The sequence below is a fragment of the Oncorhynchus gorbuscha genome, linkage group LG07 (genome assembly GCF_021184085.1).
Source record: "Oncorhynchus gorbuscha isolate QuinsamMale2020 ecotype Even-year linkage group LG07, OgorEven_v1.0, whole genome shotgun sequence".
NCBI classification, from domain to species: domain Eukaryota; kingdom Metazoa; phylum Chordata; class Actinopteri; order Salmoniformes; family Salmonidae; genus Oncorhynchus; species Oncorhynchus gorbuscha.
The window spans coordinates 61,382,211-61,394,617 of record NC_060179.1 but is presented as its reverse complement, the minus strand read 5'-3'; the positions used below and the strand labels follow the sequence as shown (position 1 = coordinate 61,394,617).

At 45.9% G+C, this 12,407-nt stretch overlaps 1 protein-coding gene across 2 annotated transcripts in view; it reads right to left on the bottom strand.

Moving 5' to 3' along the window:
* Window positions 1-12,407, bottom strand: part of LOC124040163 (sorting nexin-29-like) — a 109,458-nt gene that overhangs the window by 88,718 nt on the left and 8,333 nt on the right. Inside the window, exons 5-15 of one of the 2 annotated variants that reach the window (XM_046357075.1) lie at window positions 12,258-12,269; window positions 11,936-12,116; window positions 11,758-11,828; window positions 11,028-11,297; window positions 10,506-10,872; window positions 10,270-10,364; window positions 9,851-9,947; window positions 8,452-8,540; window positions 6,815-6,878; window positions 6,494-6,622; window positions 2,227-2,315 (exon numbers count right to left, since the gene is read on the bottom strand). In XM_046357075.1, coding sequence (XP_046213031.1) covers window positions 2,227-2,315; window positions 6,494-6,622; window positions 6,815-6,878; window positions 8,452-8,540; window positions 9,851-9,947; window positions 10,270-10,364; window positions 10,506-10,872; window positions 11,028-11,297; window positions 11,758-11,828; window positions 11,936-12,116; window positions 12,258-12,269 — 1,464 coding nt within the window. The remainder of the gene's footprint in view (window positions 1-2,226; window positions 2,316-6,493; window positions 6,623-6,814; window positions 6,879-8,451; window positions 8,541-9,850; window positions 9,948-10,269; window positions 10,365-10,505; window positions 10,873-11,027; window positions 11,298-11,757; window positions 11,829-11,935; window positions 12,117-12,257; window positions 12,270-12,407) is intronic. The other variant, XM_046357076.1, reaches the window with a different exon arrangement.

Genomic DNA, 12,407 nt, shown 5'->3' with positions numbered 1-12,407 from the left:
AGCCTGTCTCTGCCTGAGCTGCGTTCAAAAGATGACATCTGGATTGAGCTGCATCATTAGAGGAGTTTCAAATGGCTGCGCGATGATCAGGTGAACAGTGTTGACAGGACATGAAACAAAGCCTGTATTGTAGCGCTTGTGCATCAATTTCATTGTTTCCCCTCTCATCTCTTTCAACTGTAACTCAACACCAAAGCATGAAGGAGTATGGCACATCATTAGCAATAGAGACAGAAGGGATGCAGGGGGGAAATGATTTTTAATTATACGCAAAAGGGGATTCTGTATGCCTGTGTTCTACACTTCTACAGAGATGGAGAACGAGAGCGAGGTCCTCCCCTCTCAGAGGACCTGAGCCCTAGGACCATGCTTCAGGACTACCTGGCCTGATGACTTCTGGCTGTCCTCAGTCTGGTCATGCTACTACTCCAGTTAACTGTTCTGCCTGCGGCTATGGAACCCTGACCTGTTCACCGGACGTGCTAACTTGTCCCGGACCTGCTGTTTTCGACTCTCTCTCTCTCTACCGCACCTGCTGTCTCGATCTCTGAAAGCTCAGCTATGAAAAGCCAACAGACATTTACTACCGAGGTACCTGTTGCACCCTCTACAATCACTGTGATTACTATTTGACCCTGCTGGTTATCTATGAACGTTTGAACATCTTAAAGAACAATCTGGCCTTAATGTCCATGTACTCTTATAATCTCCAACCAGCACAGCCAGAAGAGGACTGGCCACCCCTCACAACCTGATTCCTCTCTAGGTTACTTGCTAGGTTCCTACCTTTCTAGCCACCGTGCTTCTACATCTGCATTGCTTGCTGGTTGGGGTTTTAGGCTGGGGTTTTCTGTATAGCACTTTGTGACATCTGCTGAAAATTAATTTGATTTGAGAGAGAAAGAGAGAGAGAGAGAGAAAGAGAGAAAGAGAGAGAGAGAGAGAGAGAGAGAGAGAGAGAGAGAGAGAGAGAGAGAGAGAGAGAGAGAGAGAGAGAGAGAGAGAGAGAGAGAGAGAAGAAAGCGAAAAAGAACAAGGGAAAAGCCAAATTGGGATATTTATATCAAGAGCGTCACTATGTACACTGTTGGGCCAGACTCCACTGGGGACCATGAAAGGCTGAGGAGGATTGTGGGTAATTCATCAGGCTGCGGCTGTGCAGAGGCCCTTGATTAGTGTCGAAAAGGAACCTCAGTCAGGATTCTACAGCCTTCCGGAAGCCAATTCATTATTACACATTCTCAGTGTCCCAGAGCATTGCTCCACGTGTCACTTTAGACAAACATCCATGTTGGAGATTTGACGAGTCTGACTACTACATAATTGCTGAGACCTGAGAGATGAGATGCTGTGTGTCTGGGATATTTTTCTAACCATTGTGTGCATGTTTCCCCTTAACTAAGTGGCAGAAGCCAAGTCACCTTTTTCAACTAAAAACATGATTTATTTCAACAAATATAAAAATTATTAATATATTTGATACTTACACAAAAGCAATGATCCTGATATGAAACACTTAAAAAACAACCCAACAATGCTGAACATCCACAAGCACATTACATCACAATTCTAAAAACACAAGTCACGTTTCAAATTGGCCGATATCCTAGGCATCCTTGTGCCTTACGGGTGTCCCACACAGCGCCCGAGGAGAATCCCCGTCTCTGTAGAAGGGAGATACCAGAGATACCAGTGTCGACAGGACCCGAGAAAAGTAGTGATAACCACCGTCTCTCCTCCCAAAATGTCATTAGGCATTCTGTCTCCCTACATAATCTGCCATGTTGATTTTGTTTCCCTTTGATACAACAGTCTTATCTCTGTACCCTTTGCACAGCGTGGATTTATCCACAGGCAACATGAGAGAAAGTAACTTTTATCCAAATTCCCAAAAATGACTAAGTAACAAAAGGAGGGAAACGAATTACGTATCACAGAGGCATATCTCAAACCGGGCTGATTATCCACTGACGTCCTTGAGTGGTGACGCAACACTGACCTTGTCAGGCAAAAGAGAAGATATTTCTCCTGCCCTGTTTAGATACATTTATTTATTTTATTTCAACTTTATTTAACTAGGCAAGTCAGTTAAGAAAAAAAATATATTATTTACAATGACGGCCTACCCCGGCCAAACCCTAACCCGGATGACGATGGGACTCCCAATCGCGGCCGGTTATGATACCGCCTGGATAGTGTTGAGATAGAGTGTGTGTGTGGTCTTACCAGTGTCGTTTCCTTGGCTCCCCTCTCTCTTCAGCATCTGGACAGCTCCCACGTATTTCTTCAGCTGGACCTTGAGGACCTCGTTCTCCCTGCAGACACACACACACACACACACACACTGTGTTGGTTTCTGTGTCTGTGGCGGGTTTACAGCCTTGTAAATCCCAGCCATCTCTGGAGCTGGATTATACATGCAGCCCTACAGGTTTTCTGTGATTGCTTCCTGTCACTCGTGACTGTGCACAAGGGTGGTGCAAGTGTGTGTGTGTGTTCAGAAAAGGTGTGTAGTGGTATATGTTCTTACAGGGCCTGTGCGGATGATTACTGTTGGTTTGAAGGGGAAATCAATCAGAATCTAAGAGAATTACAGTGCTGTAAATAATAACTACCTTCCTTCCTCCCCTGCTCTTTGTACCCTGCTTATCGCATCCCATTTTACCCCTACAAAGGACACTCGGGATGGGAGATCTCTGAAAGCCGGCTGACGAGCTCTCGGAGGGACGATTGGACCGTTGTTATCAGAGTCGGCAAGCCGAGACACAATTCTGCTGCCATTTAATTAAAGGTAATAAATGGTCTGGCATTCCGGAGGCGAGGGAGGGGATTCCACGGCTCAGGTGCGTCTCATCGATCTCTCAGAATGTGCCCTCCTGCTGAGTCATAGGCAGGTTAACAGTCACACACAAACACACAGGTTGGCTTTAACTCATGTAAGCCCGTCTCACATACACACAGGTCCGCTTTGTGTGGGTAAGCCCACACACACACGCCTCCTGTACATGTCTAATGTTACATTGGAGAGATAGAGGCTGACTGCAGGATGTGTACTGCAGGATATATAAACTATAAATGGTTCGCTCAGGAACCTGACGCCTGAGGAACTGGACTGAAACACGCATCTCCTCTACATCTAGAGGTAGAGATACAATGATGCAACTAAAGACACAGATCCAGAGGTAGAAACAGAGAGAAATTCCATATCGACAGACAGGTATATCTATATAATAAGAGCAACCTACAGGCCGTATGGGTCTATGTAGTTTATCACTGTCTGTTGTACTGTAAAGTAATATAAGAGGAAAGACAACATAGAGAACATCCTATGAGTATAATGTAGAGACTGTGTTATTACACAAACCCCACCCAAATCCACAGTATCTGACCAAATTCAATTCCCTGGAACTGTAGAATATGTCGCAGACAGTCATTTTTATATGGGTTCATCATTGTACATTACGGTGCAAGTGTCCCTGAAAGTTTCAAAGGCATCCTACAGCACTCACCTTCCTGTGTATTATACAAGTGGCACGTGTCGTTGAGGGCGTTTAACATGGAGGGTATTCCGCCCAAAAAGCTCTCTGTCTAAATGGACGCTCTCTAAACCCATTAGTGAAATTGGATCAGTGGAGTGAGTCTCAGACGGGGTGAGGAAAAGCCCAGATATCAGAGAGTGAGAGGCAGGAAGAGATGCAACAACTTCCTGTGACCTCTACTGAGGGCTTCTGGGATAGAGGTCACAGAGGTTTTATTTGGATTGGACAGTTTAAAAAAACAAAAAAACATATGCTATAAAGCTGCTCCAGTTAGAGAAAACATTACAGTAATACACTCAGAGGATAAAACAAAACAAAGCCAAAATAAAGGATGTTTAAGACTAAGAGCAATTTAGAGCAGGGGTTCTCAAACCTCTCGTTCAATGTATTTTAACGATTCCACAGATAGCACACCTGATACAAATGGTCAACTAATCATCAAGCACTTGACTAGGTGAATCAGGTGACTTAGTTCAGGGGATTCACTGAGATGTTTGAGAAGCACTTATTTATATGCTCTGCAAACAATGCTTCAAACATGTACTTTGGTTTTCCTTTCATAAACATTCTTCCTCAATGCCCACAGCACAGTAAAGTTAGGCAGACAGTGTACAGTAGAAGATTGTTCAAAGTGGGTGAACCTCAACTGTACAGCAGCCCCTTGAGACAGCTGGATAATTGACTTCAAAGCAGCAAAACAACTAAAATCCTCTCAACAACTACAGTAAAACCGCCCAAACCTTAGGTGTTGTCTTTACAGTACATCAAAATACCCCATTCCCAACAACCTTCAGGAAATGCTGAATGACAATAAGAAAAACTCACAATCTCTTTAGTCTTCTCTCAGTGGGTTTCTTCTAACCACCCACCAAACAGAGAGGAGGACCACTTTCTCCTTGGCCAGGCCCCCTCTCTCCTGGCTGCTTGCCTACCCGCCAGCCTGTGTGAGTTCTAGTTTCTGCTCTGCTAACGTCACTGGGAGACTGGCCGGAGCTCCATGCTGGTAGGGAATAGGATTTCCTGCATGTGTGTATGTGTCCGTGCGTGCAAACATGTGCCTCAGTCAGTCAGTGTTACATACCGTACATTCGGAAAGTATGCAGACCCCTTCACTTTCTCCACATTTTGTTACGATACAGACTTATTCCAACATGTATTAAATCATTTTTTTCCCTCATCAATCTACACACAATAGCCCATAATGACAAAGCAAAAACGAGGTTTTTAGAAATTTTTGCACATTTATAAAAAATACTAAACTGAAGTAATACATTTACATAAGCATTCAGACCTTTTACTCAGTACTTTGTTGAAGCACCTTTCACAGCGATTACAGCCTTATGTCGTCTTGGGTATGACGCTACAAGCTTGGCACACCTGTATTTGGGGAGTTTCTCCCATTCTTCTCTGCAGATCCTCTCAAGCTCTGTCAGGTTGGATAGGGAGCGTCCCTCCAGAGATGTTAGATCAGGTTCAAGTCTGGGCTCCGACTGGGCCACTGAAGGACATTCAGAGACTTGTCCCGAAGCCACTTCTGCGCTGTCTTGGCTGTGCGCTTAGGGTGGTTGTCCTGTTGGAAGGTGTCCAGTCTGAGGTCCTGAGTGCTCTGGAGCAGGTTTTCATCAAGGATTTCTCTGTACTTTGCTCCGTTCATCTTTCCCTCGATCCAGACTAGTCTCCCAGTCCCTGCCGCTGAAAAACATCCCCACAGCATGATGCTGCCACCACCACCATGCTTCACCGTAGGGATGATGCCAGGTTTCCTCCAGATGTGACGCTTTGCATTCATGCCAAAGAGTTCCATCTTGGTTTCATCCGACCAGAGAATCTTGTTTCTCATGATCTGAGTCTTTAGGTGCCTTTTGTCAAACTCCAAGTGGGCTGTCATGTGCCTTTTACTGAGTGGCTTCTGTCTGGCCACTCTACCATAAAGGCCTGATTGGTGGAGTGCTGCAGAGATAGTTGTCCTTCTGGAAGGTTCTCCCATCTCCACAGAGGAACTCTAGAGCTCTGGTTCTTGGTCACCTCCTTGACCAAGGCCCTTCTCCCCCGATTGCTCAGGTCACTGTGATCTTGAGGACCTTCAATGCTGCAGAAATGTTTTGGTACCCATCCCCAGATCTGTGCCTCGACAGTCCTGTCTCGGAGCTCTACGGACAATTCCTTCGACCTCTTGGCTTGGACCTTATATAGACAGGTGTGTGGCTTTCATGTCCAATCAATTGAATTTACCACTGGTGGACTCCAATCAAGTTGTAGAAACATCTCAAGGATGATCAATGGAAACACGAAGCACTTGAGCTCAATTGCGAGTCTCATAGCAAAGGGTCTGAATACTTATGTAAATATTTTTTTTATTTTGTATTTTCTCATTATGGGGTATTGTGGGTAGATTGATGAGGATTTTTCTTTGTTGCATTTTAGAATGAGGCTGTAATGTAACAAAATGTGGAAAAGGTCAAGGGGTCTGAATACTTTCAGAATGCACATCAGAAGCACTGCCTCAGTCAGTGTGTGGCCCACGTCTTAACCAGTCCAGTACCCATTCCTCTCACTGTGCTGAATCAATATGTACCTCTATGAGAGCAGCTCAGCCCAGCTCATGTCCACTGGGATTTGTTAGACACAAACACAGGGAGGGCTTACTTACCAGCGCCAGTATTTTTAGCTACTATTGATCAGATCAGGCCAGATTTGGGTGGAGGATAGCACTTGAGTTTGAGTGGCTGGAGTTTCCAGTTTGTCTTGAAGGTGTAGAGGAGTGGAAAGACTAAACCACTCAAATGTAAAAAGTGCACATTGCAGCATACTCAACACTTAAAAATACACATATTGAACTTCTAAAGACTGTTTCCAGTGAGTGTGGGTTTGTCTGTCTCTAACCACCAATATTCCTACTGTAGCCATGGGAAGCTGCCACTGGGAACAACAACCACCAACGATCTGGTACCCACCTGCCCAGAGCCTGGACCTTGGCTGTGTGTCTCTCCTCCAGCTCATCCAGGCGTCTCCTCAAGGCGTCTGTCTCCTGTCTCAGCCCAGCAGAGTGCTCCATCTCCCCATCCAGCAGGCTGCGCAGGGACCTGGAGCCCCGGAGGACACAACAGCACAATACTGTTAGCATACAGTCACACACACACACACACAGAACACTGGCATACACAGTCTGCTCACAACTCTCAGAAAACTCACATACATACATAGCTCTTAATTCCCCTTGATTTTTCACATCAAAGATCAACTCATCCCACCAACATTAGCAGAGAGGATCTCACATGTTCAGTTCATCCAGCTCATCCTTCCTGTTCATCATGGCCACTATGGCCTGGCGGAGCTCCACTGTGGACAGAGGACAGAGACCGTTAACAACACAGACGTACAAAACACAGAACCAAACAAATTGATATACATCTCTGTACAAGTGTTAACTGTTCGTTGTCATGACTACACACGAGTTAGCTCCAGAACATAGAGCATGGGACCAGCCAGGCTACTAATATACTACCTTTGCCCAGATAAAAACACACTTTAGCACCATACAGTCACAGCACAGCTCTCTATTCACATGATGGATATAGGCTAATATATAGCACTGCACTGAGAGAAGTAGGTCTATGGAAAAAGGGCCAAGATACGGCAGCCTTATGAATACCAAAGTATTTACTCAATTAAAAGCAAATGAATAATGCAGATCAGCTCTTGGCTACATTAACAGCAGGGAAGCGCAAAGAAGTGGAGCTCGTTTTGGCACCAGACACATTTCAAAAAGTAGGTTTACAACCCAAAGTGCCTGGTTGAGGAGGTGAAGAGAAGGATGATGAAGAAGAAGGTAGAGGAGAGCCCCATTATATCTGGAGCTCCCAATTCCACATCAGTGCTCCAGAAATAGGTGTGACATTTACAACAACCATGCGTTCACCACAGGAAGCTAGCACCGGCAATCCATTAAAGAGCTTTATAGAGAGGCGCCCCTCTGTTGCACTACAACTGTGTGTGTGTGTGCTTGTGCGTATGTGGGTTTGTGTGTGATGCAGGCAGTGTATGGATTTGGACAATGGTTCCCATTACAGATCCAGTTAAACGGCAGACTCCATTATGATTTTAGTTTTTTTACTGCACACAATGTTCTCTATCTGTACACACAAACACAAAAGCACACAAACACAAATACACACACACAGCTCTCTTCTTTTGAGAGCCCCTAATCTGTGAGTGTTCGACTATAGACGTGAGTCATGACCATAGATGTGCCTGTGGGTCTAGATGTGCCGCCCCACTCAGATCCCCTGCCCTAACTCACATTACAGACTTAGTGTGTTCCACACACAGGAAGCAGCATCAATATGAGCATCAGCTGAGCTACCCTCTGCTAAGCTTTAGGAAATTACGCAAATCACTTTCTGGAGTGGAAAACAGAGACAGTGTGTAAACTGATGACTGGATCAGGGCATTTTACATTCCAGGAAGTTTTGAAAGACAGTAGAGCGGACAAAATGTCAATTAATGGTGTGTGTTGTTTACAGAAATGAAATCCATCAAGTAAGACATGCTTTTCTGAGTGTACCATTCTATTTCACTCATATCATCCTTTGTTACAGTAAACTGTAGGCTGCCGTTAGAATTCACAGAGGCACACTGACTCAGCAGTGCCATCACCTGGTTGAATAAGGGATTATTCTTCTTTTTTTTAACCTTTATTTAACTAGACAAGTCAGTTAAGGACAAATTCTTATTTTCAATGACAGCCTAGGAACAGTGGGTTAACTGCTTTGTTCAGGGGCAGAACAACAGATTTTTACCTTTCGATTTTACTAGTCCAACGCTGTAACCACTAGGCTACCTGCAGCCCAAATGATCATCATACAGGATTCCCTTCTTATTACCAAACACATGTACAGTATACCACACACACCCACTGTCATTGACTCTGGTAGACCAGGGGTGGCACTGGACAGTACACTGGAGAGAGGTGCATTCTGGACCGGCGGGCTGGGCTCCAAGCTGTAACACCACAGACAGAGAGAGGTTACATATACATCGCCATCCAACAACTCAAATCAAATGTTATTTGTCACATGCGCCAAATACAACAGTGAAATGCTTACTTACAAGCCCTTAACCAACAATGCAGTTTTAAGAAAAGACCCCCAAAAAATAAAAGTAACAAATAATTAAAGAGAAACAGTAAAATAACAATAGCGAGGCACCGGTTCGTCGAGGTAGTTGTGGTAATATGTACATGTAGGTCGAGTTATTAAAGTGACAATGCACAGATAATAACAGAGATTAGCAGCAGTGTAGAAGAGTGGGGAGGAGTATGGGGGCAATGCAAATAGTCTGGGTAGCCAGTTGGAGATGTTCAGGTGTCTTATGGCTTGGGGGTAGAAGCTATTTCAAAGCCTCTTGGACCTAGGCTTGGCGCTCCAGAACCGCTTGCCATGCTGTAGTAGAGAGAACAGTCTATGACTAGGTGGCTGGAGTCTTAGACAATTTTTAGGGCCTTCTTCTGATACCGCCTGGTACAGAGGTCCTGAATGGCAGGAAGCTTGGCCCCGGTGATGTACTGGGCCATACACACTACCCTCTGTAGTGCCTTGCGGTCGGAGGCCGAGCAGTTGCCATACCAGGTAGTGATGCAACCATGCCCTCGATTGTGTAGCTGTAAAACCTTTTGAGGATCTGAGGACCCATGTCTCCTGAGGCGGAATAGGTTTTGTCATGCTCTCTTCACGACTGCCTTGGTGTGCTTGGACCATGTAAGTTTGTTGGTGATGTGGACGCCGAGGAATTTGAAGCTCTCAACCTGCTCCACTGTAGCCCCATCGATGAGAATAGGGGTGTGCTCGGTCCTCTTTTTCCTTTAGTCCACAGTCATCTCCTTTGTCTTGATCATGTTGAGGGAGAGGTTCTTGTCCTCGCACCACACGGCCAGGTCTCTGACCTCCTCTCTATAGGCTGTCTCGTTGTTGTCGGTGATCAGACCTATCAATGTTGTGTCGTCTGCAAACTTAATGATGGTGTTGAAGTCGTGCCTGGCCGTGCAGTCAGTGAACAGAGAATACAGGAGGGGACTGGGCACGTACCCCTGAGGGGACCCCGTGTTGGGGATCAGCGTGGCGGATATGGTGTTACCTACCCTTACCACCTGGGGACCCCATCAGGAAGTCCAGGATCCAGTTGCAGAGGGAGGTGTTTAGTCCCAGGGTCCTTAGCTTAGTGATGAGCTTTGAACTCAAAATTATTGATCTGAGTGCAGTTTTCCTCCCACCCTTGTTAAGATGAGGCTTATATAAAATGGACTGACAACTTACTTGAACTGTAGCTGGGATCTGGTCGTCTCGTAGTCGCTGACTGGACCTGTGGAATCTGTCTGTACAGGAAATGCAACCGTATCTTTCACTGAGCCGACTGAAACAAAATGAAAGTGAAAAACAATGAGAGAGAGAGAAAGTACCTCAATGCTGACGTATCTGTCTGGGTTTAATGCTTTCCATATTCAACAAAAGCTTTGTAAATTTACACTTCTGTTTTCTCATGAGCTTTATCACTAAGCAACCTCGCCCACTATTCTCTTTTAACACCAGTCTGCTGTTGCTATGGAAACTATCCCCAAAAATTAACACATATGAACCAACACATTATAACCAAAATTCTGTGGTTATGTAAGAAATGACTGTTGGGCTCAGAGGACTGGGTTGAGAAACACTGCTGTAGAGGAGAGGAGCCTCACCTGGCTGAGCGTAGGAGTGGCTGGAGGCCACAGGAATGAGGATGTCTGAACTGTCATTATCAGTTATGGCCTGCAGGGCACCCCACGTTGACACTCTGTAACAGACACACACATTACAACACAGATAAAGTACACCTGTTTATATCAATTCTTGATTAGGAGTTTCTCTCCCTGCTTATTGTATCGTTAAGAAAGTGCTAGATGATGTATAATCCTTAGTCTCCATGGTTACTCACTGGTCAGTGTTGGCCGTGTTATGAAAGGGGCTCTGTGGCTGTGGCCTACTCTTGTATACCTCTTCCTCCTCATCATCATTATCAATAATCTTGGTGTCAGGCAGAGCTCTGGAGAAAGGAGGAGACCCGGCCCAGCTGACTATCCCAGGATCGGGCAGCCCGTTCTGGAGAGGCGAGAGGGAGAAGGAGGACTCCAGTGGGTAAATACCCTCCTCCAGACTGACCTGAGGAGCAGTGGTGCTCTTCCTGAGGGTGACAGTCCCCCCCCCCACCTCTTCCTCATCCTCCGCTCCCCCATCCAGGTCGTCGAAGGAGATGATGTTGGTGATTTTCTTTTTCCTCCGTCGCTCCTTCCTCAGGCCAGAGTCTGGAGAGAGAAAACATGTTGTCAGTTTGCTCTCCATGTTTGTTGGCATATTATTCCTTCCCTGAGTAATAATATGAATAGAACTGAATATAAATAATTGTCCATATGGACTGTCCCCCTCAGTGCCTGAGTTGATTGTAATTTCTCCTCCCTACCCGCGGAGGCGCTGCGTGGCAGGACAGGCAGTGGGTCTGATGATCCGTCGGGGCAGTGGGTAGGGGTGAAGCCTGGCACCACAGCGGTGACGGTGCTGATCTCCCTGAGCAGAGTGCTCACCCCCTGGGTGGACTCCTTCCATAGGCTCCCTATGCCCTGGGTGGACTCCTTCAGGAGGTGGCTCACGGAGGAGGAGGAGCCGCCCGCCCGGGGCACACCGTTCAGGTCTGTGTTGTCGATGTTGATGGCAAACAGGATGGAGTTTAGTCCTGTGTGAAGGGTGGAGAGAGAGGAGAAGGTCTAGTTACTAGTCGTTCACACAGCACTAATGGTAGTGGATACGGTGTGTTGGTTCTCCCCAACTAACAATGTATAGCTCCCTGAGAATTGGAAAAGTGCTACATAAATCCAAATCCATCAGCACTGCACTAGACACAGTAGGTGGGTAAACTCAGATTGCAGGTCGCGGTGATAAGTATAACATAAGTATAACACTAAGTATAACACTCCCTTTACTTTCAATGCATCTTCCCGTATTGCTGGGTAAACGCTTACGCAAAATATAAAAAAGCTGAGTAAACAGTGCGTTCACCCTCCACTACACCACTGACTGCATATCACACAGGGAGTAAGTGACTCAACTGTGACTCATGGCTTACTGCAAAGTAGCTCTCTGAATGGTAGAGACATGAATGTGTTTCACCACAGGAATCCGAGTCATGCTCTCACCTGCAGCCATGGTGGGCAGCATGCTGGCTCGCTCCTCATCCAGAATAAACGCCCAGTCTTCATAGAAAGTACTAGAAAACACAAAGAAATAAGATATACTGGCAAGAAAGGTCCAGACTCCACACCCACACACAGACCTGAGATAAATACAGACATACAAACAGACACACACTCTCACCCGAGGCGTATGCCGTCTGCGAGCAGCATGTGTAGGTAGCGTTCTAGTGAGTGTTCGTTGAGGGCACAGCGGAGCCAGGCGCGGCCACGGCCCAGCTCAGAGGAGATGTGTCTCAGGGAGTAGAACCGCTGCAGCTCATGGCGGTTCAAATGCTCCTTCACATAGAGCCAGAATGTCAGCTCTGAGAGAGAGAAGAGAGAGAAAGAGAGAGAGATGCACCAAAAAGAAAGTGAATGTCCACTGCTTGCTACTCCCAAGATCTATATCCTTTAACACAGCTAGAATGTGAACTCATTTCTACACAATTAAAGCCATTTCTTACCAACTGAAGCTTCTGAATGGCCATGTCAAAGGTCAGAGATCAAAAGGTCAGAGAGCAGCCAGTAAAAGCTTAAAGATCGTCCAAGTAATCACAGTTCTAAACCATCATATTCATCCACTGACTAATTAGCCATGTTCACACCTTCCTCAT